The sequence below is a fragment of the Microtus ochrogaster genome, unplaced genomic scaffold, assembly GCF_000317375.1.
Source record: "Microtus ochrogaster isolate Prairie Vole_2 unplaced genomic scaffold, MicOch1.0 UNK58, whole genome shotgun sequence".
Lineage (NCBI taxonomy): Eukaryota > Metazoa > Chordata > Mammalia > Rodentia > Cricetidae > Microtus > Microtus ochrogaster.
Genome location: NW_004949156.1, coordinates 322,189 through 348,106, shown reverse-complemented (window position 1 = coordinate 348,106; position 25,918 = coordinate 322,189). Strand labels below are relative to the sequence as shown.

The following is a 25,918-nucleotide window of genomic DNA, read 5'->3' as shown; positions in this document are numbered from 1 at the left end:
CTAAGCAAAAAGGTACAGGGAAATTTAAATTAACAATATATTCTCTTCGATTCAACATAAGAAAAATATTTAACCATCAATAAACAAGAATTCTTACTTCATTTTAGATTCTTAAGCCTTTCAAATTTAGGGTGTGCACATGTGCACATGTGTGTATTTGTCTGTGTTTGTGTATGTGCTCGTGTGTCTCTATGTTATGTCTTTGAATGAAAAATGAAATGTATGCCCTGTCAATGTTGAAGCATGCATGGGCAGCACATATATGGCAGTTCTGTTGAACTTGTCCATATTGGGTTTCATGGTCTAAGTTGATGAGGACGACTGAGCAGGTCTCTTCCTTGAGACAACATCAACCACTATGCAATTGCTGGGAACTGAACTCAGAACCTTTGGAAGAACAGGCAGTGCTCTTAACCACTGAGATGCTATGTTTATAGCCTATCTCAGTTTTGACTAGTCACAACTCAGAAGCTCAGTGGAATCTCTGACCAGTGGTTGTTTATCTGGATATTGCATTTCTAATGAGAGAGTCGTGAATCTTATGGAAAAGTCAAGAACATACATGTTTCTGGAAGTGAAGTGAAAGCGCACCTCTCAAAAACTTTTTATTTTAACTATTAAAAATAGGCTTAAGAGATGAGTCAGAACTTAACACTTAATAACTGCTCGTTCAGTTATCTGCAGTTTGGTTCCCAGAACTCACACCAACCAAGAGACTCAAAACAACCTGTACTGCAAGCTCTAAGGAACCCAAAACTATATTCTGGACTCTGAGGGCAAATACACACATGTACACATTCCCATACACACATACCACATGGATACTTTTTAAAGTCTACTAGGTTAGTGCTGATAGGATGCTACTACAATCGATCTGAGCATCAAAAATAAAGATGTTATCAATAGGCACTTTGTTTCCCCCCTCCCTTTAGATGTAAGACTATTGAAACAATTACACTTCCCTCCCCCCCCCAAAAAAAACCCAAATTTTTCCCAGAACTCTCCCGTTAGGGGATGGAAAATCTGAAACCCTAGAAAGAACCAACCGGGGAATCTTCAGTCAGAGGAAGAACCTGTATTTTACTGAAAGACTTACAACTTGTCTGAGGCTCTTCCCTGAGAGACTTGAGTGGAGACAATGGTGTGTTTTGAACATACCTTGTTCAGGCTGGTGGGCTATGCTTCTATTTAAACATTGTACTCCTTCTAGGACCTTAAGATGGACTTGTGGAAGTCTCAAGGTGTTTTGTTTTGTTTTGTTTTTTTTCTGATTGTGGCCAAATGAAACAAACCGTTTTTTTTTCAGCTTTTCACATTAATTTGGCTCTTTTGATTACTTATGGATGACAAGTGGACAAGTCATGCTTATTATGGTATGCAGGGAACAGATTGTTCTTAACATTGGTAACAGAACAATACACTAAGTTTAATAGTTTAAACAAATGGGATATTTGCAAGTGAGAAGATCACAGAGATGATGTGAATATCACTCATGGCAAAGTACTTCATTCTGTCATTGTAAAGATGTACTTATAGTGAGCACCATCTGTTGGCTTCCTTAAAGAAGAACTATTTCCAACAAAATCCCTACCACCTTTACCAAGAGTTAAGAGCTGGATTACCTCTTCAAAGGTCAGTAGCTCTTAGGTATTTGATTTTTTAAAATATAATTGCTTTTGTGTAAGTGAGTCATTATTTTTTAATTTAGATTTGAGAGTTACGTACAAATCGTTTTGATTGTATGCTCCCCCTCCCACAACATCTTCATAATCCAACAGTCCTTTCCTACCCAGCCCACACAGCATGTGTCCCTTTTTTTGAACCCATCAAGACCAATTTGTGCTGCCCAAATATTCATGGATGTGTGGTTTTCCCACTGGAGTATCTCCCACTTATCATAGTGTGTGTGTGTGTGTGTGTGTGTGTGTGTGTGTGTGTGTGTATATATATATATATATATATATTGTCTTGTGGTAGAATATTATGCCCAACTCTCCTAACAATGCTGAAATTGGTGTGGATTGGGATTGCAACAGTCTTGTACATGCTTTCAAAACCACTATGCATATATATATATATATATATATATATATATATATAGAGAGAGAGAGAGAGAGAGAGAGAGAGAGTTAACCTGTTGTTACAGAAGATACTGTTTCATTATAGTCATCTTCTAACTCTGACTCTTGTATTCTTTCTGCCTTCTCCTCCACTATGACGCCTGAGATTTGGAAGAAGCAGTTGTGGTACACATATTCTATTAAATTGATATTTAATAATATTTGTTTTTGATTAATATGCCAAAATCTCAGTTTCACCAGAGCAAAATGTTTATCATCCAAAGCCAAAAGTTTTCAAAGGTGAGCAAATGTTTCAGGGAACTTTAATTTGAACCCTCCTGGATTCTTTTTCTTAGTATCTGTTTATTGCCTTTTCTCATCTCTTATTTCTTGATATTTTTCTCATGGCTCTTTCCAACTAATCTGTCAGTCAACAAGTATACAGGGCAAAATCACTGACCTGTTTTATTTTTATAACATATATGTTTGTGTGTGTATGCATACTCATGTGGGTATTAGAAAAATCTTGAAGGAGTTGTTTAGTTCCTTCTACTATTTAAGACTCAGGAATGGAAATTTCATGCAGCACAGAAAGTGTCATTAGCAGCTGAATCAGATGTATTTCTTTCACAGATACAATAAAAGATAAACCCAGCAAAGTTCAACCTGCTAAGAGTCCATACTGGCCTTTTGCTGCAGTAGTTTCTTTTTTGTAGTAGAAATTTGATACATAATTTTGGTCAGGCTGCAAATGATATATGAAATAACATGGTTTTCTCCTTCTATATTTAATTGGATAAGTAACATCTGTTAATATAACATCCTTGGGTCATTTATGAACTCATTATTCCCATATTCATCACGTATTCTTCCTAATTTTCAAGACCTTCAGATGGATGCTAAACAAAAACCAACCCATCTAAACTTTTTGCTATGTGGAAAGTCTAGGAAGAAAATCCAGGAAAAGATGACAAAGCTAGTCAAGTATCTTTTTCAATAATATTTGGAGCAACAATTGTGCAAGAATACTAAGTTATAGTTCTCCTATAAAAACACCACAACTACAAAGTAAAAATCTAGGACATAAACAGCTCACCTTAAGTACCGTAAAGAAACCTGCTCTCAAAAGTGTAAATCTTGTCCCTGCTCAGGAAGTCAGCTATTTATAAACTAACATAAATGCATCTGTGTATCCTAAGAAGGACATCACAATGGCTTCCAAATACACTTATTCATCCCATATGAAAAAGCTTCTGGATAAATTTTGACCTCCGTCAACAAGTCCTTTCAATATGTTACTTGTATTCTGTATCAAGGAAGTTTAAACAAAATGACCTGCATGTGCAGTTCATTCAGCATCATTTTGTAAAAAAAGGTGCTCCAAAAACACATCTCAGTGCAAGATGAATCAAAAGGCAATTTAATTAAAACTGCTTCATAAATGACAGACTTTTTAAACTTCAATTATCATCATCAAAATGCTAATATCATCTGTAATTTTAAAAGACTCCTTTAAATGTACTAACTATCAAAGAATAATCACAATACTAAATATGGTGTGTCTCAACCTTACTTACAACAATGTAATATAGAGCTATTCTCATTGCTAAAGAATAATTTTATAGAATAAAATGCTACATTTTATTAGTCAAATTGTTTAAGGGCTATAAGGAAGACCTTGTCCTACAGTTTGTGGAAAATACCATTCTATTAATTTTCACCACGTGTTTTCGATAGAACTGTGGTTTTCTTTACCCTGTCCAGAATTTATACCGTTTAGTAAATAGTTGGTGACAAAATCAAATGGTATTTTGATTGAAGAGTCTTCATTTATTAGCCTTGTGTTTCTATAAATGCATTTGATTATCTTTCTGAGTATTTTAATAGAGAATAAAATAAATTTCTACTAATATTGCCCATATTTTTGAAAGTAATATAAAATTCCATTCCTAGTAAGCGTAAAACTGTATGTAAATGAAAGGTCTTCTGTAATCTGCTGCAATTAGAATGTTGCCTTATATCATTGAAGCAAAATTTTAACAAAATATTTTATTGATTATTTGGGAATTTCACATATTTTACCCCAACCACCTTTATCTCTCAGTTCTCTCAGGTTTGTGTCCCCATCTTTCTGGCCTCCCTCCAAAGAAAAAGATGCAAAAATAAAAGAAGTACCGTCTGTGTTCTTGACATAGTTACTGGAGCATGGTCAAACTAACTTCCCCAAATTCCCAAATTATTTATTTTTAAAAATACTTCAATGTTTTAAGAACCAGATATTAACAATGATGCTATCTCCTGAGTGTCATTCACATATGCACACACACACACACACACACATACACACACACACACACAGAGCGAGAGCGAGAGCGAGAGAGGCAGACATACAGAAAGACAGACAGAAATACAGACATAAATGAAACAAAAAAATCTATAAATAAATTTCTATTTTATTTCACTAAAAAAAAATGCTCACGGTGATCCAACACATTCATTTCATGACTCCCAATCTGTAAACGATTCAGCTACTAAATTAAAATATGAAATCAATCAAAATGATAAAAAACTAAAACCATTGAAGAAATAAATGATTCTGTTAGAAGTTTGTCTCAGTACTCCTTTTCATTTATTCTTATTTAAGCAAAAGCGCCTTTCCTTATGTCATCCTTTCTCAACTTTCCTCATAGTAATATGTTTTAGTAGATTTTATGTTCCCGAAAACTACATATTTTTCAGTTATCTTCCTTTACTTGGGTTTCAATTATTTAAAATTCAACCAATACAACAAAACATTGAATTTTTGGTGAGTACACTGATGTCTTGTCAGTTTTTGATATGCTGAGCTCCAGGAAAGGGGTGTGACAGATCAGTTTTAAAGTAAATGTCCCCTGGATGTATATGATTATTTGAATGTTAAATCCAAGAATACATCCAGGCCAATTATTTCTAGTACCACTTAGTAAGTGCTCAAACACTTACTTAGGTGTCCAGGTATTCTCAAGAGGATCCTCCATTTTTTTGTGGTAGTGGTTAGTATGACTGATAAGGTTTAAATGCTGTCTTTTTTAAATCTACATTAAAGTTCACATTCAATTTCAATTGGCATGACCCATCTGTCAAGATGGTTTGTGTTTGTTTGGATGGGCATTTTTACTATGTTGATCCTACTGATCCGTCAGAATGGGAGATCTTTTCATTTTTTATTATCTTCTTTAAAGGCTTTAAGGTTTTTTATCATACGAGTCTTTTACTTGCTTGGTCAGAGTTACCTCAAGATATTTTATGTATTCCATATTATTTGATTTTATTGTGAAAGGTAAAGTTCACATGGTTCTCAGTCCCATTGTCATGTCTATATAAAATGACTACTGAGTCTTATGAATTAATTTTGTGGCCAGCTACTTTGCTGAAAGCGTCTATTAGCTGTCTATTAGTTTCCTGGTGTTTTTAGGGTACTTATGTATACTGTCAAGAGATACTTTGACTTCTTCGTTTCTAATTTGTATCCCTTGATCTCCTTTAGTTGTCTTTTTACGCAAGCTAGAACTTCAAGTACTATATTGAACTTATATGTAAAGATTGGACAGCCTTGTCTTCTTTATGATTTTGGTGAAATTGCTTTGAGTTTCTCTCTGTTTAATTTGATGTAGACTATCAGCTTGCTGTTAATTGCCTTTATTGAGTTTAGGCATGTCCACTGTATCCCTGATATCTGTAAGATTTTTATCATGAAAGACTGAAGTTTTCTCACAGGTCTTTTCTACTTCTAATGAGATGATCATGTGTTTTATTGTTCTGTAAGTTTGTTTATATGATGGATCACATTTATTGATTTACTCATTCTACATATGATAGGTACAGAGGTATGAAGCATGCCTGTATCTCTGTGATGATGCCTACTCTGTAATTGTCAAGCTGATGCCTTCACGCCTATGGTCTACCATGTTTGATATAAGAATATACTCTTCATTTCCAAAAGACAAATGCAACACAGACACAAAACCTTTGATTTTCCATGGTGTCCACTGCAATGTAAGTTAGTGCAGTGGTAGCACATAACTTGTTGGAGTATCCAACCAACATCTGATTTGTCTTGAGGCTCACTCCACAAAATGCAACCCATCCCAGAAACTGCTTGGGTGATCAAGAAATTCAGACTAGGTAGCCGATAGAACCAGAGTAAAACCAAATATTACTGGCCTAAAAGTAAACACAGATATAAATTTATTCCTAATGGTATTATTCTGTATTCATAGATGCCTGACTTGTTCAGTCATCATCAGAAAAATTTCCTTAAGCAGCAATTTGGAACAATGTCAGATACCCACAGCCAGATATTACATAAGGAGTAAGAGACCTTGGGACAATCAGCTCTAAATGCACTGCTTCCATCAGATCCCTTCCCTTGGAGCTCAAGAAACTCTGATAAAGAAGAAGCTGAAAGAGCATTAGAGCCAGAAGGAATCGAGGACACTAAGAATTTAAGGCCCTCTAAATCAACTTGAGCAAAGAGCATATGAATTCACAGAGACTGAATTAGCATGTATAGGCCCTGCATGGGTCTGGACCAGGTTCTCTGTGTGTATTGTAGCTTCCAGCTTACTATTTGATGGGATTTCTAAGTCTGTGAACAAGTAGGTCTCTGATTCTTGTCCCATTCCTTGAGCTCTTTTCTCTCAGTTGGTTTGTCTTGTTCAACATCAATGTGATATTTTTGTTTTATCTTATTCATTATTATTTCTAAGAAGCCTCTTCTTTTTTCTAATCAAAGACAGAAAGGGAATGGATCTGGGTTGGAGAGGAAGTGGGAAGTAACTAGGAGGAGTAGAGAAAGGAGAGACTGTAATCACAATGTATTATTTGATAGAAGAACTATTTTCATTGAAAGGAAAACTATCAAATATGATCTTACAGATGATGCTAGTTCACTTTCCAGCATTCATGTCAGGTGGCTGGAAACCTCTCTAACTCAGACTCCATGGTTTCCAGGATGCTTTTGCGAATTTGTGGATTTTGCAGGCACCTGCACTCAATTACACATTCTCAAACAATTTCGAATTTAAGAAACAATTAAAAAGCATTCCAATTACCACATAAAAAACATAATTTCAATGACAAAAGGATTAATTGTGTGACTGAGGCAGTGAGGACTCTATCTTACAGGTAGAAAGAGGAACCTCATATATTACAAGTTTTATTTCTTCTCCCCTTTACTTTCTGAAATTTTGCCATGTGATGACCTATAAAAAGTTCCTTATCATGCTAAGTGCTTTACATTGATTTGGTAGCCTCCAAAATAGTGAGCCCATATATTTCTGGGCATTAAAAATGACCTGATGTTACAGGATTATAGAATAACAAGCTAGGAGAATTGCTTACTTCTTTTCCTGCATGACATTATAATTTTGTTTAATAATTTCCATAGGGACTTTGAAAGATGTCACCATACAACCTATCACATTAATAAAAAAGTTGAACAAGACAAACCAAGTGAAAGAAAAGAACTAAAAAAAAAAAGAAACAAGAATCAGAGAATTCTCACACCCAGGAATCCCATAAAACACTTACCTGGAAGCTATAATATATACAGAGAACCAGTTGCAGACCCATGCCGGGTCTGTCCATGCTAATTTAGTCTCTGTGAGTTCATATGAGCTTTGCTCATGTTCATTCAGAGGGCATTGAATTCTCAGTGTCCTCCATTTCCTCTGGCTCTTAGAATTGAAGGCTGTCACCGTATAGCCGATTTTTAATGAAGCTATGTGTCATTGCATTGATTGAATTAACCTGAACCTTTCTGTAGGGATAAGTTAAGTTATGAAATTAAATCTATACATTTCAATGAATTGAGTGAATTTTGTCATCAGACACAACATGCTAAATGAATGTCGATGAACCTCTGTGGTGCAATACTTATGGTATTTTACAATTTGTGTTGTTTAAAGTTACAGTCGCTTCATCCATTCACTATTTCCCAGGAAATGTAAGCAACTTGTAAATACACGGTCGCCAAATATTGCAAAATATAGAAATCTAAAGAGAAAATGAATAAAAATGTAATATTTAAACTTTAAATAAAATGAAACTTTCATATAAATCTGTGTTAACAATGATGTATAACACATTGTAAGTCTGCACTATTAGTTCTAAAGCCCAGATTTGGAGAACCATGTTGGCACATTAAATTTATTCTTTATCACAGCCTGCAGACATTTTAATGTCTGAGCATCAATAAGAACAAATTACCTAAAAAACTCTTAATGTGGTATAATAAATTAAGACTGGGTGGTAATACAGAAGTGGGTGCACCAGGACAAAATTATGAACATCGTATAATGATCCAACAACACTTAAAATGTAGAAGGAACATTGGTACTCTGGACTATATGGCCACAGTGGATCCTCATTCTTTCTCTCTTTTCAAATAGAAATTGTATGTCAATCACAAGGGGTTAGAAACACTTCATTGCATACAATCGGTTATATTCTGTAGTCTGTTCAAGAGGAGTCTTTTTCTATGAAAGCAACCAGGACAGAAGAATTTATCTGAGGACATTGTACATACTAATAGAGTTCTTCATTTAAAAGCAAAAGAAATCTCCAATGCCTGTCCTCATAGTGAGAAATAGAAGAGGTTGGAAAGAAAATAAAGTAGCAAGCTTTCCAACTAGCAGGCAATCACAGTAGGCAAGCCTTTCTGACTCCTCAAGAATCCCCATTAGAATAGACGAAGCCTAATCTTACTACTCATCTTGAGTTTCAAAGCCTCAAGAAACAATATGGCTGCTTAGCATATTGCTTGTGTCAGAGCCACTGAGACAATGAGAGAAGGTTCTAGGAGACTAACAATCACTTGATTTAGTGCCTCACTAAGATATTTAGGGACCCAAAAGACTTACAGTAAGACCAGTCAAGGAAAGAGCTATACACTTGCTCCTACAACTCTCCAGCCTTTTTGCCTTAGTTAGATGTTTCCCAATTCTTTGCTAAGCAGCATTTTATCATAAATTTCAAAATAACTAGATTTTAATCCTTAAAATTATTTTGAATGCTCTGACATAAAACACAAATATTTGAGGCAATAGATTTGCTAATACCTTGATGTGGTTACTATCTTACGTTTGCAAATGCTGAAACCTATATCTATCTCATAAAAAGTACAATAATTACGTTATACTACAAATTAAACCTTTGAAAGTCAACCCTTGCATTAATACTATAAATTCCCATTTGAGCAAATTAAGAAGTTTGTTTCATTTCCTCCCATTTTTGTCAGTGTCTTTCAATTTGATTTATGAACATGGATCAATTTCATTTCAATATACAATTTATATACAATATATATAAATAATGTTTAATTAGAGGGCACTGGGAAAGTTGATCTTTTACTTTCACACTTTATTTCTTTGTTCTCTCAAGTATGAGTTAACAAACTTTTCTGTAAAAAGGTATATATTAAATGTCTTAGGCTACGTAGGCCATATCAACTTGAGCGCAACTACCTAGTCAGTACTTCCTTCGCAGCCATAAAGTAAATGTTGTGAAATTCCACTGAAACTTTATTCACAAAAACAGGTTGTTGGGAGGATTTGGCTCCACAGTTTTCTCCTTTTATTACTATGATATTCATGTGAGCAATATTATGTTGATAATTTATAATAGCACCAGAAAAATTATACATTGTGTTAAAATTAATTTCATTGCAAGTACCATGAGTAATGTCTCAGGTGATAGATTTACTCATAAAATTACCTAGCTTAATACACTTCATGAAATTGTGGATTCCCAGACAGAATATAAATCTGTTATTTAAATTTCTCTGAAATGTTCTTCAAAACTAGTTTAAGTAAAACGAAACACTGAACCAATGAAAGAGAACTAAAGCAGTAAGAACTGTAAATTCATAAAATAAAACCATTTTCTGACAAACCGTGATTATGAGACCACAAAACCTACAGAGAAATATGTCACTAATTAGAAATGTGTCTGCATCAGATATGCCCACTAGTTTTCATTACTCATGTCCTTGAAACTTTCCTCTATTAATTTTTACCAAGGGCATTAATATGAGTTAGGTGCCAATACAATTCTGTCAATTATAGCCTTTCAAGGATAAACAGGGGTTTTAAATTTTGTTTCCTATTGTGTTTGCCTACAATTCATGTTTCTGACCCCTAAAATTAGTTATCCAGTAGAAATATTTACCACTATTATTATTATAGATATTTGCTATTAAACTTGATGCTCAACCATTAATAGGCTTCATGTATTATAATTTGTCAGTCTTATGCTTTTTCAAAATTTACACCTATATTAGAACATTTTCTTTCTCTGTGTATTTTGTTCGTAGATTGTGCTAACTTTCGGCTGTTTTTAAATTACTTATATTGCTTATTTTATAATTCCCCAAAGAATGTTTTCCCAAGTGAGATGAGCAATTTCACAGGTGTGATGCTGGAATATCAAGAAAAATTAAGAGCCATGAGACCAGCTACTGCCAGGAACCCACCCCCAACACTCACTGGAGGGTCTGGACCCAGAGGCTGGACAGCCAGAAACCTAGGAGAGAACCAAATATAACTGGCAAAGAAAATCGCCAGTGAAATGATTCCTAATGATAATCTGCTTTACTCATAGATCATTGCCTAGCCCAATTGCCATCAGCAAGGATTCATCCAGCAACAAACAGAAACAGATGGAAAGACCCAGAGTCAATCATTAGTCAGAGCTCAGGAAATCGTGTGGAAGAGGGTTAGGAAGGGTTTTGAGGGACAGAGGAGCCAAGTTCATCACAGGAAATTCACAGAATCAACTAGTCTGGACTCATAGCTGCTCACAGTGAACTGCCAAACAGAACTGGCATGGGAATGATCTACTTCCTCTGCACATATGTTATAGTTGTGTAGCATGGTCTTCTTGTGGGACTCCTAAAAATGGACACAAGGGCTGTCTCTGACTCTTTTACCCGTTTTGGGGACCCTTTCCTCCTACTGGATTGCCCTGTCCAGCCTTAATAGGAAAGGAAGTGCCTAGTCTTATTGGAACTTGATATGTCATAGCTGGCTGATATTCCTGAAAGGCCTGAATGTTTTTGAAAGGAGGAATGTATGGGGCTGGGGAAGAGAGGAAGTTAGGGGAAAGGACTGGGACGAGAGGGGAGAGGAAAAAGATACTGTACAGCCCTGCACATTAGCATCACTATCCTGAAATACTGAGACTGGGAGTTCCTTAAAGGAAAACAGCCTCTTAGCCTATCTTTTTGCTCCTAGTAGCTAGTGTGTCTGATTTGTTCAGGGTAGACCCAATTAAAATTTATGTTCAATTAAGGAGCTTACAGTGTGTTTCAGGGCTAGCAAAATGGCTCAGTGTTTAAAATAATTTATCAGCCAGCCTCAAGATTTGAATTAGATCTCTGGGAATCAGCTGGCCTTGGGATATTTGTTTACACTGTCTAAAAATGTGTCTATGTTTTGTTTCACCTGCCTAAGGTGTCTTCAGATTAGTTTACTAAAGAGTTGAATAGCCAATAGCTAGTCAGGAGAGAAGGGGCATGACTTCCATGGAGAGAAACTTAGAAAGAATCTGAGGTTGGCTAAAATGAAAAACACCAATGATAGCCTTTGCTGGAGAGGGTGTGGTGAAAGGGGTACACTCATCCATTGCTGGTGGGAATGCAAACTTGTGCAACCACTTTGGAAAGCAGTGTGGCGGTTTCTCAGGAAATTCGGGATCAACTTACCCCTGGACCCAGCATACCACTCTTGGGAATATACCCAAGAGAGGCCTTATCATACAACAAAAGTATATGCTCTACTATGTTCATAGCAGCATTGTTTGTAATAGCCAGAACCTGGAAACAATCTAGATGCCCTTCAATGGAAGAATGGATGAAGAATGTATGGAATATATATACATATTAGAGTACTACTCAGCAGTAAAAAACAAGGACTTCTTGAATTTTGCATACAAATGGATGGAAATAGAAAACACTATCCTGAGTGAGGTAAGCCAGACACAAAAAGAGGAACATGGGATGTACTCACTCATATTTGGGTTTTAGCCATAAATAAAGGACATTGAGCGTATAATTAGTGATCCTAGAGAAGCTAAATAAGAAGGAGAACCCAAAGAAAAGCATATAGGCATCCTCCTGAATATTAACCTTCATCAGGCGATGAAAGGAGACAGAGACAGAGACCCACATTGGAGCACCGGACAGAAACCTCAAGGTCCAAATCAGGAGCAGAAGGAGAGAGAGCACGAGCAAGGAACTCAGGACCTCGAGGGGTGCACCCACACACTGAGACAATAGGGATGTTCTATTGGGAACTCACCAAGGCCAGCTGGCCTGGGTCTGAAAAGGCCTGGGATAAAACCAGACTCGCTGAACATAGCAGACAATGAGGACTACTGAGAACTCAAGAACAATGGCAATGGGTTTTTGATCCTACTGCAAGTACTGGCTTTGTCGGAGCCTAGGCAGTTTTGATGCTCACCTTACTAGACCTGGATGGAGGTGGGTGGTCCTTGGACTTCCCACAGGGCAGGGAACTCTGATTGCTCTTCGGGCTGATGAGGGAGGGGGACCTGTTAGGGGGAGGGGGGAAGGAAATGAGAGGCAGTGGTGGGGAGGAGGCAGAAATCTTTAATACATAAATAAATAAATAAATAAATGAATAAATGAATGAATAAATAAATAGAATGAGGTTGGCAGATTAAGCCAGTGAGATGTGGAGGGCCTTGGACATACAGTATGGAGGAGATGTAACAAGCAATGTGGCAGAACCTAGATTAATAAAAGTGGGTTAATTTCAGTTACAAGAGATAGTTGTGAACAAGCCTATGCTAGCCCAAGCCATTTATAATTAATAAGAATTCTCTGTGTCATTTGGGAACTTGCAGTCCAAAGAAAGACCGACTACACTCTGATAAAAGGAGAGAACCAATTCCTGTAAGCTGTCCTATGAACTCCCCTACATACTGTGACATGAGACATCCCCTGTCCTCTCAAACAAAACGATGCAGAAAAAAAAACCTAAAGCATGTTTTAATGAGTAATATAATGGGACCACCACATTGTTGTATTATCGGATTATATGACAAGTCCATGGGTGTGGAAGTGGTTAGAGCACTGCAATATGAGATATCTGGGTTTGGGATATGAAATAGGGTAAGAATGGCAGAAAAAAAGCAACAAAGTATCCTTTGCCTAAAGGAAAATATGCAATGAAAGCATAATTCCCCAGAGCATTTGCACATTCAAAGAATATTATGTATTGGAGGTTTAAGTAAGTTGTTTTATGTACTGAGGCATATTGGTGAGGAAGAAAAATAAAATTTCCATTCTAATGGGAAAGTACACACAGCATGCATGTAAACATATCTCATAATACTGTGAAGTAGTACTATTATTAAGAATGTAAAGAAGCCAACGTAGAGAAAAAGCAATATTGTTGTGTATGTTTCTTTATGTCTGATTGTGCATATGGGTGACTAGTTTCTCTTTAAAATATATAGCTTTAACAAAATGTATGTTGGATAGTCATAGTAATTAAAAGAGGAATATGCACAAAAGAAATACTCAGAGGCATAGAGGTGAGTTTGGGACATGGAGGCTGAGTAATGGGTATCTGTTAGGGTTCACAAAAGTGTGGAAAATTGATAGTGAAGTCAGAAATAAGCATTAGAAGGGATATCAATGTGTAAGAAGGTGCACAAGAGGAAACTACTGGAATATCTTCTTTGCAAAAGCATTGCTATTTAGTGAAAATTGTGTACATGGAAATTATCTGTTTTCATTAAATATCAATTTCTCTTTCTCTTTGCCTCTATATTTTTGTGAGCAGCTTACAGTTTTATCAATTTGAGATATGTAATTACTATGCTCCACATTTTTCTTTTACTCTTGATAATTTCATAAGTGAAGAAAGGGAATCCCTTGGGGGAAAGCTGGGTTTCCCTGCATTGTAAGTAGTTTTTGACTGCTGTGGTTATCATGGTTAGTTACAATGGTTGTTCTTGCTTCTTTATGATACTGTATAACAATTTGTCATCTTAAAGGTGCCGTGCTGGATATAACACTAAAAACAAGCTGCTGACATTATCCAATTATTTTAATACACTTATTTATGAGAGACCTATGATTTAAAGCCCGTCTGAATTTCTACACTGCCAAATTCCCAATAAGTCTGTTATTTATTACTTCTGAAAAAAAAATGCATGGGAGCCAAGCAGCAGTAGAAGATTTCCTACGCAGAGATAAAAACCTAACAATATTTACATAAGAATGAAGGTTTGTAGCCAGTCTTATTGTCACTTGTTATGTTGGTGTCCACTTGACATACCTGGGAGGCCTGCTCTTTTCTGAAAAAGAATAGAGGAGTAGTTCTGGCCGAGACAGATGTGTGGGGATTGGAAGGAGTGGAGGGAGAGGGAATGGCAGCCACAATATATTTTATGAGAGAATAAAAAAATGAAGTACCTAACTGTTTAACTATATTAAGACACTGAATTCCCACTGCACTACTAGCTAATATACCGAAAGACTCATTTTGTAATGTATCCCCTTCTTTATGCATTGCAAGTAACTAGAGACAAATACCCCGAGTTGGAAATTTTCTTGTTGATTTCCTTATGTTAGTATACATCCCCTAACTACAGAAAACAGGATAGATTTTGTGTCTACAAAATGAAATCCTACGAAATTTTATTACTGCTAAGGAAAAATAAAGGGCAAGCAATGGTATGAATTATTCTTAACACTGGGGTCCCAACGAAGGGCAACAGATGGCAGGAATATTTACTCAAGTGATTTTTCCATCAAAGTTTCTATCAGCAGCAAGGCTGTTAAGAAGCCGTCAAATTCACCAGCCAGCTGGTCAAAACAGCACTGTAAAGCTGACTATATACAAAGCATACTTGTATCCAATTTAGTCTTTTACACCATATGTCTTTTAAAAGAAGAGGGTGTTTGAATCAATCTGTATTCATGGATTGCCAGTTACCTCATATAGAGTTCTTTAAGAGAGTACATGTCTTATTAAATATTAAAACCCATTCTAAATAGAAATCACATCCTCTGCAGTAGATGTGGTCATCACTGACCTATACAATTCACCACTCAGGTCAAGACAAGCCAGTGGCTTTTCAATAGCAGCCTCTGCTGTAAGAGGGCTTTCTCGCTGCAAGTGGAGAAAGTGAAATGCGACTGAGAACTCTAGGGCATCTCCATTAAGTAGAAGAAAGCATTTTCACGGACCCACTTGTCTCAAACTTTTGGGAAGGATTCCCTTCAATTCCTTTGTGTTCTTTGAATCTTAAGTCATCAAAAGTAGGTCCTTTGCAAAGTGCTTCCTTCAATCACTGATAGGCAATGTAAGGTGAAATGAAGAGCAGCTCAGCTGGTCCTTAACACTGATGCAACTTTCTCTCTGCCTTTTCCTTCCAAGTACAAAACGCTGGCACACGTACAGCTTCACCCATACACTGTGGTCTATTAGATACAGCAGACTAGAATCCTATCCTATATCTATCTATGTTTGAGAGTTAATGGTAGAATGATAGATATATTGAAATGTCCCGCACTTAATCAATTTTGGTGTAATTCTTGTCCTATTACAATGATTGAAATTCGTTATTTAACAAAGTAAACAGTTTTAATTCAATTTATTTATGGCAACATACATAAACTACCATATGTCAATATAATTGAAATTATTAAGTAATAAAACATTGCATTGTAGATTATACCTGAAACTTAACATCGAAACACCTTAGAAAGAGTTACCAACTCATATAAATATAACACATTTCGATTTCTCCTGGTTTCCTTAATTTTGTATTTGTTGATTTAAACTCCAAAATTTATGTAAATAATCCCATTGTTTCTTACTTCTTAAGGCTGAATTAAAATGGATTTTTTTAACATTCAAAGCTTCACACATATTCATGACAATATTATTTAGAAGGTGTTGCTAATTTTTAATATAGTTCACTAAGCAGCATTATCCCATAAAAGCAAACAGGCTGCTTTTCCATTAAAAGGAAGAATATTCAACACTTGCAAATGCTTAACCCAATGGTGATTTTTTTTTATTGTTTCTACTGGCAACTGTAAGGATTCAGTAACATTCAACAACAGTTTATGTTTTAAAAATTATTTTTTTTCAAGTCTAGCTGAAAGCAGGCTAACTTTTAATGTTAGGGAATTTTATGTTTTCCACATCCATGTTTTTCACTGAGGTAATTGATGACATATCAGTGTATGCTGCCAGCATGGGAACTAACATAATTTTCATAACTTTACTTCATAGTATTCAAATTTATTTTGAAAACTCTCACTAGAGTTTCTTCTTGGTTCTTAAAAACTCAGAAGACAGAAGTATCAGCCATCTCAGGAGGAGAAGCCTGTATGACTGGGAACTTTTTCTCAATTCTTACTCAATTGCTATACTTTAGAGGTTCTCATACTTCAAGGAAATAATGTTTAATAGCATTTCCAGTTAGCTTATACTATGTTTCAGATGTTTGAGAGGAATAATTCAGTGACAGTTTTAACATATATAGTTATGAGCTATTCACTCATTAAGAATAATAAGTCATAATGAGGTCTTATAATAAACGTAGAATTACATTGTGAGAAATGTCATTCTTCTATAAATGTCATTCCTATTTCCTAGTTTAAGGAAGTGTGGACATAGCCAAGGAAAGAAATGAGATGTTTACTTCAAGATTCTTTGTGCTGAAACAGCTGGACATGTCTTAATTAAACATCTTTAATAAAACCTGTCTAGAATGTAAACTTATTCAGCATCTTAATGTGTATGTATACAACCATGTGTAGGTAGATTTCATAGTCAATGAATAAAAAAATAAGGCTAAATTTTATAGGACTTGTGATATCATAACATATCTGTATCTATGATCCATATATATATATATATATGTGTGTGTGTGTATACATATATATATATATATTTGTAGGCTAAAATGGACTAAATAAAATATTTTTACAACATCTCTGAGTAGGAAATATGCTTATAAATCTTCACCAATTGTAATAAATGAATTACACTGTCAGGAAATGGAGACTTTTCCAGATCTGTAATATTATGATGGACTTGCATGACTGTATTAGTAAAATACATGCAAACATGTTAAAATATTCATATATTTATGGAAATTTATAAAATGGAGAAGATTTGGCATCATGTTTTAACATAAACATAAGTAACATGTATGAAAGAACAGTTTTGAAGACATTGAAGACAGGACAAAGGACTATGATTACAGAGTGAATGGCAAAAGTCACAAAACTGAGTACTGAATTTGGCCACCTTCCTATCTAGACAGATTTCAATACTATAGAAAACGATGAGGAAATGTTCAAGACACCGGGTGATTGAATTTAAGGAGATGGAGCAAAAATCCAATGGGGCAAACCTAGATATTAGAAGACAGAATACTAGAAACGAGAATGGAGTGGAAACGAAGAAATTTGAAGATCTGCAGAAAGCATGTTCCGATTTTCAGGTAGGTTTTAACAGCTTGCAGATGTGAGAAAACTATACAAGACTAGGGAAAGAAACTAAATTTTGGTTGTGGTATTTCATAATAGCCACCATGGGAAAATATCGTGACACTGAATAAACAAATGACTTTGCCACAGTAGTGGAACAAAATTAGCTAGCTAATTGCAAATAATAATGTATCAAATAAAATCTAAAAACTTAAAACTGTTTTGAACTAGGTTAACTGGATCCCACAAGACAGCTTAATAAAATTTATCTGAATGACAAATTATTTAACATTTAGCAATTTAATTTGCCAACACCTAACAAAAGTTAAAACTTACCAGATACTAAAAAGTATGTTAAAACAGCATTCATATTGAGGATAAAATATATTTACTAAATGTAACCAAAATATATAAAGTCTTTTGAGTTCATAAAGAAAACTAAGAGTTACTATATTTGTATTTTATATCATTAAGGCATTGTAGGACAAATTAAGTAGACCCAGAGTAGGAGTAAATCACCCAAATTTCACATCTAAGAAACTTCAATAAAAATATATGACATTAAAATACACGTAAAGGGGATTAGTCAAAGATTAGACATCATAAATGTCATTAAATTTCATAGTATAAATTATATAAAAAGTAATTATGGACAAGAAAGCACCATCAAGAAATTGAATATAGTATTAATGACTAATACGGCCACTTTAATTGAGATGATACATAAGCATTTGATGGTTCTTTACTTAAAAAATCAAGGGTGAAACATTAAAGTTTTAACGAAAATTATGATTTCATTGATATAAAAACAATCAATAGAACAAGTAAGAATATATACAGCCTCAACACATAAATTAATTGCTTGACCAAAAATATGCTTGTTAATGCACTTTCTTCATGGTAACTCATTCTCACTGTGGGCTCATTAATGAACGAAACATTTAAAAAGTGTCAGGTTTATACTGTGGAGGGAGTCTACTAATTGTGGTAAAGGTTCTATATAGCGTGAACATGGCCCTAAGCTCTATTTTAATATTACCCAACTTCTGAGAAGCATAATAGAGGAATACTTTTATTTCTTTATTGCTTGATTTTCATCATAATTGACGCATTTGAAACTTATAATAAATAATTATATTTGTTGTGTAATATTGTAAGTCCACAAATTATGTATCCTTTGCCAGCTATCTCTAGAAATTTACATATCCATTCAAGAACATATTACATGACTATTATATATTATATATAATTATCACATAATATAGATAATGTTATATATACATATGTATACAGTCTTTCAGGTAGAGATTGCATTGTGCTTCCTTAGCTCAACATTCACGTTGGTCCTATTCAGAATGGATCTTCTATAGACTAGCAGATCATAAACTAATGAAGTTCATCTAATTTATATTAACATTGATGCAAGAAGAAATTTTATACATATATAGCTATAGAAGACTCTAAAAGAATTGTTTTTCTTTCTTTACCTTGCCTATCATATAGGTGCTTGAAGCCTCAATTTCTGAATATAAGAAATTAACTAGGAAAACATTTACAAATAGAGAATTGCAAAGTCTAAGATCATACTGAATCTAAACTTTGAAAATGCTCAAATTGTTTAATGAACTACTGCTGTGGCATAGAATATTTGTTTAACTAGGCAAAAATGTGCTGCGTATGTTTGAGTTGCCGAATAATTGTTTAGTTAGGTAAAGATGATTTCTGCTTTTCCTTGCCAGACCAAGCTACCTGATAGGCCTACTCAAATGCTGAATGACCAATAACTAGGCAGAGGTGGAATAGGTGGGGCTGGCAGCACAGAGAAAAGGGGAGTCAGCCAGTCAGTCTGGAGTCAGCCATCCTGGGACCAGACAGACAGACATGAAGCAAGCAGGAAAGCAGGATGGTAATACATATATGAGGTAAACGAGCCTTAGGGAAGCACATAGATTAATCAACGCAGGTAAAATTAAGTTAAATGAACTAGATAAACAAGCCTAAGTTATGGTCAAGCATTCATAATTAATAATACGGTCCCGTGTCATGATTTGGGGGCTTTACGTCCAAGAAAGCTTGCTACAAACTGTCAATTTCTTTGACTTTATCTGTCTTAATCAGTGTTTTTGAACATTATACGTTGGCCACAATTCAAACCCATCTGATTGAAAATTGCAACGTTAATAATGAACAACAACCCAACAAAAATTTAGACTGGGCATAATAAACCACATTTCTTAGACTTAATCTATATATTGTAACAACTAAATTATATTCCCCACAACCTAATTTATTTTTATCAGTTCATTAAAAGACACAACACATTGGAATTAAATGATTTCCTAGTTATAATCCATATGTTGTATTTCCACTAACATAAACCAGAAAAAGTCAATAAGTACTAACAATTAATTCAACATTGTCTTGGCCTCTGCTCTGTCTCAGAAGGCATTTTGTCAATAGGGTATATGGAAATATTGCTACATCCCCACAAACTGTCTTGAGGGAAATACATTTATAATTTTATCATGATGGATATTTGCAGTAACTACATTACTACTAAGTATACCACAGCTTCTCATTCTGAACAGATTCCAACATTAGATCAATAAATACAAACATACACACAGAAAGAGAGACAACAAGCCACACTATACTATACTCTGCTGTAAGATGTTTTCCTGCATCAACTATATTTCACAGAACATTGTGCCTAAGCAGATGCTCTTGTCCTTCAGAAGCCATTCAGATCACAACTTTAGCCATATTGTTATGTTGATTTTTATAGCATGTTCTCAGAACATCACAAATGTCAGGAGCTACATATTCCATTGATTCTTCCAGGTGATCTTACTGAAGCTAAATATTTAAAATACTGCCGCAAAAGAATGACAATATGGTAAAAAAAAAAATCTCAAAAGTCTTACCTTAAGATACCATTTGTATTTAGCATGTTCCCAATTTTCAGGGTTTTGTGTCTTTCTGAAAAACTGTTCAACTTCATTCAGCCATTGATTAAATACCTTCATATCATAATGAAAGTGTCTCCATTTTTCAACTGATCTCTCAAATCGCCTAGAATTAGAAAATATGGATGAAACAAAACAAATGGTTTATAGAAGTCATTGTATGCTTACCAAACATACTTTTGTTTATGTTGACAAATGCAATATTTTATAGTGCCTTGAATTTACAGATTTTAGTTGCAATGATCAGACATAGTAACTAATGTAAAATAGAAAATATGAATTAAAACAAGAACTTAATTTTCCCTTTAAAATTAATCTTGTATATTGATTACAAAAATATTAGACAATTGTTTAGGAATATTAGCATCTTCCTTATTACAAGTTTAAAAAGTAGTTGTAGGACTTTTAAAACATTTCAAAATTATAAAAATTGCTTGGGAACAAATATTCAATTTTAAAACACATTTGTATCAAAATTAAACTATCTCATCAGGTTTATGAGTTTCAACATTTCTTGCTGTGGGATAATGCTTTTGTACACTGTAAAGAATTGTCACTCATATTTGTTTAATAAAATGTTGATTGGTCAGTCACCAGGCAGGAATTATAGACAGAGTATCCAGACTAGGAGAATTCTGGGAAGAGGAAAGGCAAAGACGCAGTCACCAGACAGATGCAGTGGAAGCAAGATGAGAATGCATCACTCATAAAAGGTACCAAGTCTTAAATTTGCAGGCAAATGGGTGGATCTAGAAAATATCATATTGACTGTGGTAACCTAGACACAGAAAGACAAATATTCAAGTGGCTTTTAGACATAAAGCAAAGAATACCAGCCTACAATTCACAATCTCAGAGAACCTAGACAACAATGAGTATTTTAAGAGAGACATACATGGATCTAATCTACTTGGGAAGTAGAAAAAGACAAGATCTCCTGAGTAAATTGGGAGCATGGTGACCATGGGAGTTGGTAGAAGGGGAGGGGAGAGGAAGGGATGGGAGCAGAGAAAAATGTATAGCGCAATAAAATCAATAAAAATATTTGCAACAGAGAAACACTGTCTTGAAAAAAAAAAGAGAAAAAGAAAAATATTTACAAAAAAGGTACCAAGTCACATAGCTAACATAGACAAGAATTATGGGTTTAATTAAATTGTAAGTGATAGTTAATAATAAGCCTGAACTAATAGGCCAAACAGTTTGTGTGTTTTGTTGGGACTGAACACCTGCAGGACCAGGCAGGAAAGAAATTTGTGACTGCAATTCCTATTGTTTCAAAACTCTAATTAAGATTATGTAAGCACTGAGCTGCTTACAGAAGTCCCTCCTGCCACCCCACCTCAACTTCATGTGGACTCTGCCAAAACTTTGTACTCAACCAGCATTACTCTTCAAACAATCTGTTTCACACCTCCCTTCTAGTCTATCCCAACTCCATTACGTCACCCACCAACACCTAGAACTACCTTCTATCACAGATACTCAATGGCCATACAGAGCTAGAATTCAGATAGGCAATTTTCACTCTCCTTCCTATCCTCATTACGATATCTACAGTCTTATGCTCAATATTTTAGCAGTATTCATGAAGCTGTGTTTTCTTCCACATCAAGTCAACTCGATAGAGACTACAACTCTTTGTACAAAGCCAAGTCCTCCTAGCAGTTTCAGCCTGTCTCCTTAGACATGCTCTTTACTTTAGTGAAATCTACTTTCAGCAGCCCCTCCTTCTACTGCACGTCTAAATCCCTAGAGACCCTCCCACTTGGTGAGGACAGGATCCCCTTCACTGTTTCTCACAGACATTCTAAGTCTTGTTTTTAAGTTAGTAAACCTCTATTCCTCTATTTCCCTACAGAAGCACTCTCTACCAGGTAACCCACAGCCATCCATGTTCCTCAAATCTAGAGTGATCAATGAAAACCAGGAGAGCAATAGTCAACAACAACAAAAGCAGACATCAACACCTAGAATTACCTCAATTATCCCAACCACAGATGACTAGACATCAGCACAAAAGCACACACATTAACAGCTGAGATAATATGCTTCGTCTATAATGCACTAACCCTGCAACAGTAGGCCCTGAGAAGCTCAATATAACTGAAGCACGAGACAAGGATTTCAAAATAGGAAGTATGCATATGTTCAAAAAACTTGAAGAGGCTATAAATAAATACCTTAAGGGAGACTGTGAGAACTCAACACAAACAGTGAAATGAAAAAAAAGACAAGAAATCAGAATTTAACATAAAAATAAGAATCACTAAATAATACCCCAACTTAAATAAAACTGGGCAAAAAAGAAAGTCAAGCCAAAAATTCAGATGTAAACCTTATTAATAAATGATAAAACATGGAACAAGAATCTCAGGCATGGAGTCAAAGAAGAAATAAAATAGCTCAAAGAAAATGAAAATTAATAATTAAAATAATTCAGCAGCAAAACATCTGGGAAATTTTTACTTGAGACACTATGTAAAGACCAAATCGGTGAATTTGAGGGATAAAGGAAGGAAAAGAAGCCCAGATTACAGACACAGAAAATATTTTTAGTAAGGTGAGCATCCAAACTGCCTAGGCTCCCACCTCCATGGAGGTGGGTGGTCCTTGGACTTCCCACAGGGCAGGGAACCCTGATAGCTCTTTGGGCTGACGAGGGAGGGGGACTTGATTGGGGGAGGGGGAGGGAAATGGGAGGCGGTGGCGGGGAAGAGACAGAAATCTTTAATAAATAAATAAACGGAAAAAAAGAAAAAAGGAAAATAATTTTAATGAAGGAAATTTTCACAAACCTAAAGAAGGGGATGTTTATCAAGGTATAAGAAGTATAGAAAGTTCTCTGTTCCCCCAGACCCAATCTTCAGGCTCATACCATGAACTTCATCAGAACCCCAGCTGCAGCTTCCTTTCCCAACCTTTCCCATGCCTGTAAATCTCAAAGACCACCCTCACCCTGATCTCCCTTCCTCGGCTTGTCATTGTTTCCAGGCGCCAATTTATGCAGACACCCCATGCTCAACCACAGGACACACCTGCAAGATCAGGTAGGCAGCCCATGGACCTTTTCCTCACATCCTGCCACCTCAGTTCCAATCCTCAGGATTCTAATGCTACAATGGAACAAGAGCTGCAGCCTCCCTTCTCACCTGTACCTGCCTCCTGTGGCCCCCACAGATCATTCCCAGCTGCGGTTTCCTTCTATGATTCCCCAATGCCAGCATGTACTCCCTGTGAACATACAGACAAGCAGGCCCATAAAACAGGTACCATACAACCAACACACTCTGAAAATCAAGAAAAGAAACAGAAACCAAGGAAGAAAACCCCCACCCAACAAAGACAATCTGAGAAATCAACATCTCTACCTCTGCTAACCCCAAACCCAGATACCTAGGCATCAGAGAAAAAACACACTCACTAACAGCCAGGCAGATGTGTCTCTATTAGGTCCCAGCACTGCAGGTCGCAATTATGTGAAAATAGCTTCAGCACTAGAAAACAGACCTTCAAACAAACTCTAGGAAGATGATACAGAGCCTTAAAGAAGAAATGAAGACATCTCTTGAAGAAATACACGAAAAAGCAAAAACCAATCAATCAAACAAACAAATAACAAACAACAAAAAAAATGGAGGAACTGAAAAAATTCCTCACGGACAGCTAGGATAACACAATCAGTTGAAGGAAATGAGTAAGTCCTTTAACGATGGCCAAGGAAAAGTAAAGAACCGAAGGAAACTGTTCAAGACCTGAAAGTCGAAATAGAGGCAGTATGGAAAATACAAACTGAGGGAATTCTGAAAATGAAAAGTGTAGGAATGGAAACTGGAATTGCAGATGTAGGCTGCACCAATGCAGTTTGAGAGGTGGAAGAGAGAACCCTAGGCATTGAAAATCTGAGAAAAGAAATAGATACATTGGTCAAAGAAAATGCTAAATTTAAAAAAAAGAATTCTGACATAAATATCCAGAAAACTTGGAAACTAATAACAAGCCCAAGAATAATATGACTAGACAAAGAAGAATCCCAGTTCAAAGGCCCAGAATAAATTTTAAACAAAATCAGGAACCTTTCAAATTCATGAAAACTGAACAATTCACAACTAAATGAAAAATGGGTCGAGTCAGAAATTTAAAATGAAATGAAATACTTTGACAACAGAAGGAATATTAATATAAAACATATTCAAATCTATGGGCCAAAAGGAAATTGGCTTTAATTTTGTTGTAGATATTTAAAATGTACTGCTAATAAAATGAAGAAATTGCATCCAAAAGAAGCAGATGTCAAGAAATATTCAAACTCAACCTGGTGGTGGTGATGCATACTGTTAATCCCAGCACTTGGGAAGCAAAGGCAGGTGGTTCTCTGTGAGTTCAAGGCCAGCTTGGTCTACAAGATCTAGTTCCAGAACAGGCTCCAGAACTACAGAGAAACTCTGTCTCGTAAAACAAAAATAAAACAAAGAAACAAACAAAACAAAACCCAAACAAATAGAAAAGGAAACAAAAACAAAAAATCAAAAAAGAAATAATCAAACGCAGTACTTAAATCAATATGTTAGAAACAAGCAGATAAAAATAATACAAATAGGTAATAAAATGAAGAGTTTAGTCTTTTGGAAAAATCAATAAATTAAGAAACCCTTACCCAAATTTAAAAAATAAAGTCATAGAGAGAAGACCCAAGTTAATAAAATCAAAGATGAACAGGGAAAATTACAACAGTCATGAGGAAGAAAATACATTAAAACCTATATTCTACCAAAGTGAAAAACTTAAAAGAAAATGATGAATTTAACCAAAATATAACCTCTAAAGTTAAATCAATAACAGATAAACAATTTAAACAAACCCTTAACACCTAGAAAAGAGAAACTGTAATTAAAAGTATAACAACTAAAATAAGAAACACAAAACACTCAGCGCCAAATGGATTAAGCACAGAATTCACCAGAACTACATAGAATAATAGTAAAAAGAATATTCTCAAATTATCCCACAAAATTAAAACTGAAGGAGCATTTACAAATTCATTTGAAGAGCTCACAATTAGTGTAATTCCTTAATCACTCCAACCAATATCCAGTATGAACACAGATACAAAGATTCCCAATAAATATTTTCAAAGGTAGTCTAATTAAATATAATAAAATATCAAAGGACATATTCTAAACCCTGTCTCTAAAAACCAAAATAAAAATGAAAAAAGAAAAAAAATAAAATATCAAAAAGAGTATCAGCAATGCTCAGGTTGGCTTCAACCCAGAGATGCAGGGGTGGTTTGGCATATGTAAAATGATAAATATAATCCACCATGTGAACAGAGTTAATAGTCATCTCGTTAGATGCATAAAAGATCTTTG

At 35.2% G+C, this 25,918-nt stretch overlaps 1 protein-coding gene across 1 annotated transcript in view; it reads right to left on the bottom strand.

Moving 5' to 3' along the window:
• Positions 1 to 25,918, bottom strand: part of Dmd (dystrophin) — a 1,456,297-nt gene that overhangs the window by 1,124,399 nt on the left and 305,980 nt on the right. Inside the window, exon 31 of the mRNA XM_026777353.1 lies at positions 20,505 to 20,652. Within this exon, the coding sequence (XP_026633154.1) occupies positions 20,505 to 20,652 (148 nt within the window). The remainder of the gene's footprint in view (positions 1 to 20,504; positions 20,653 to 25,918) is intronic.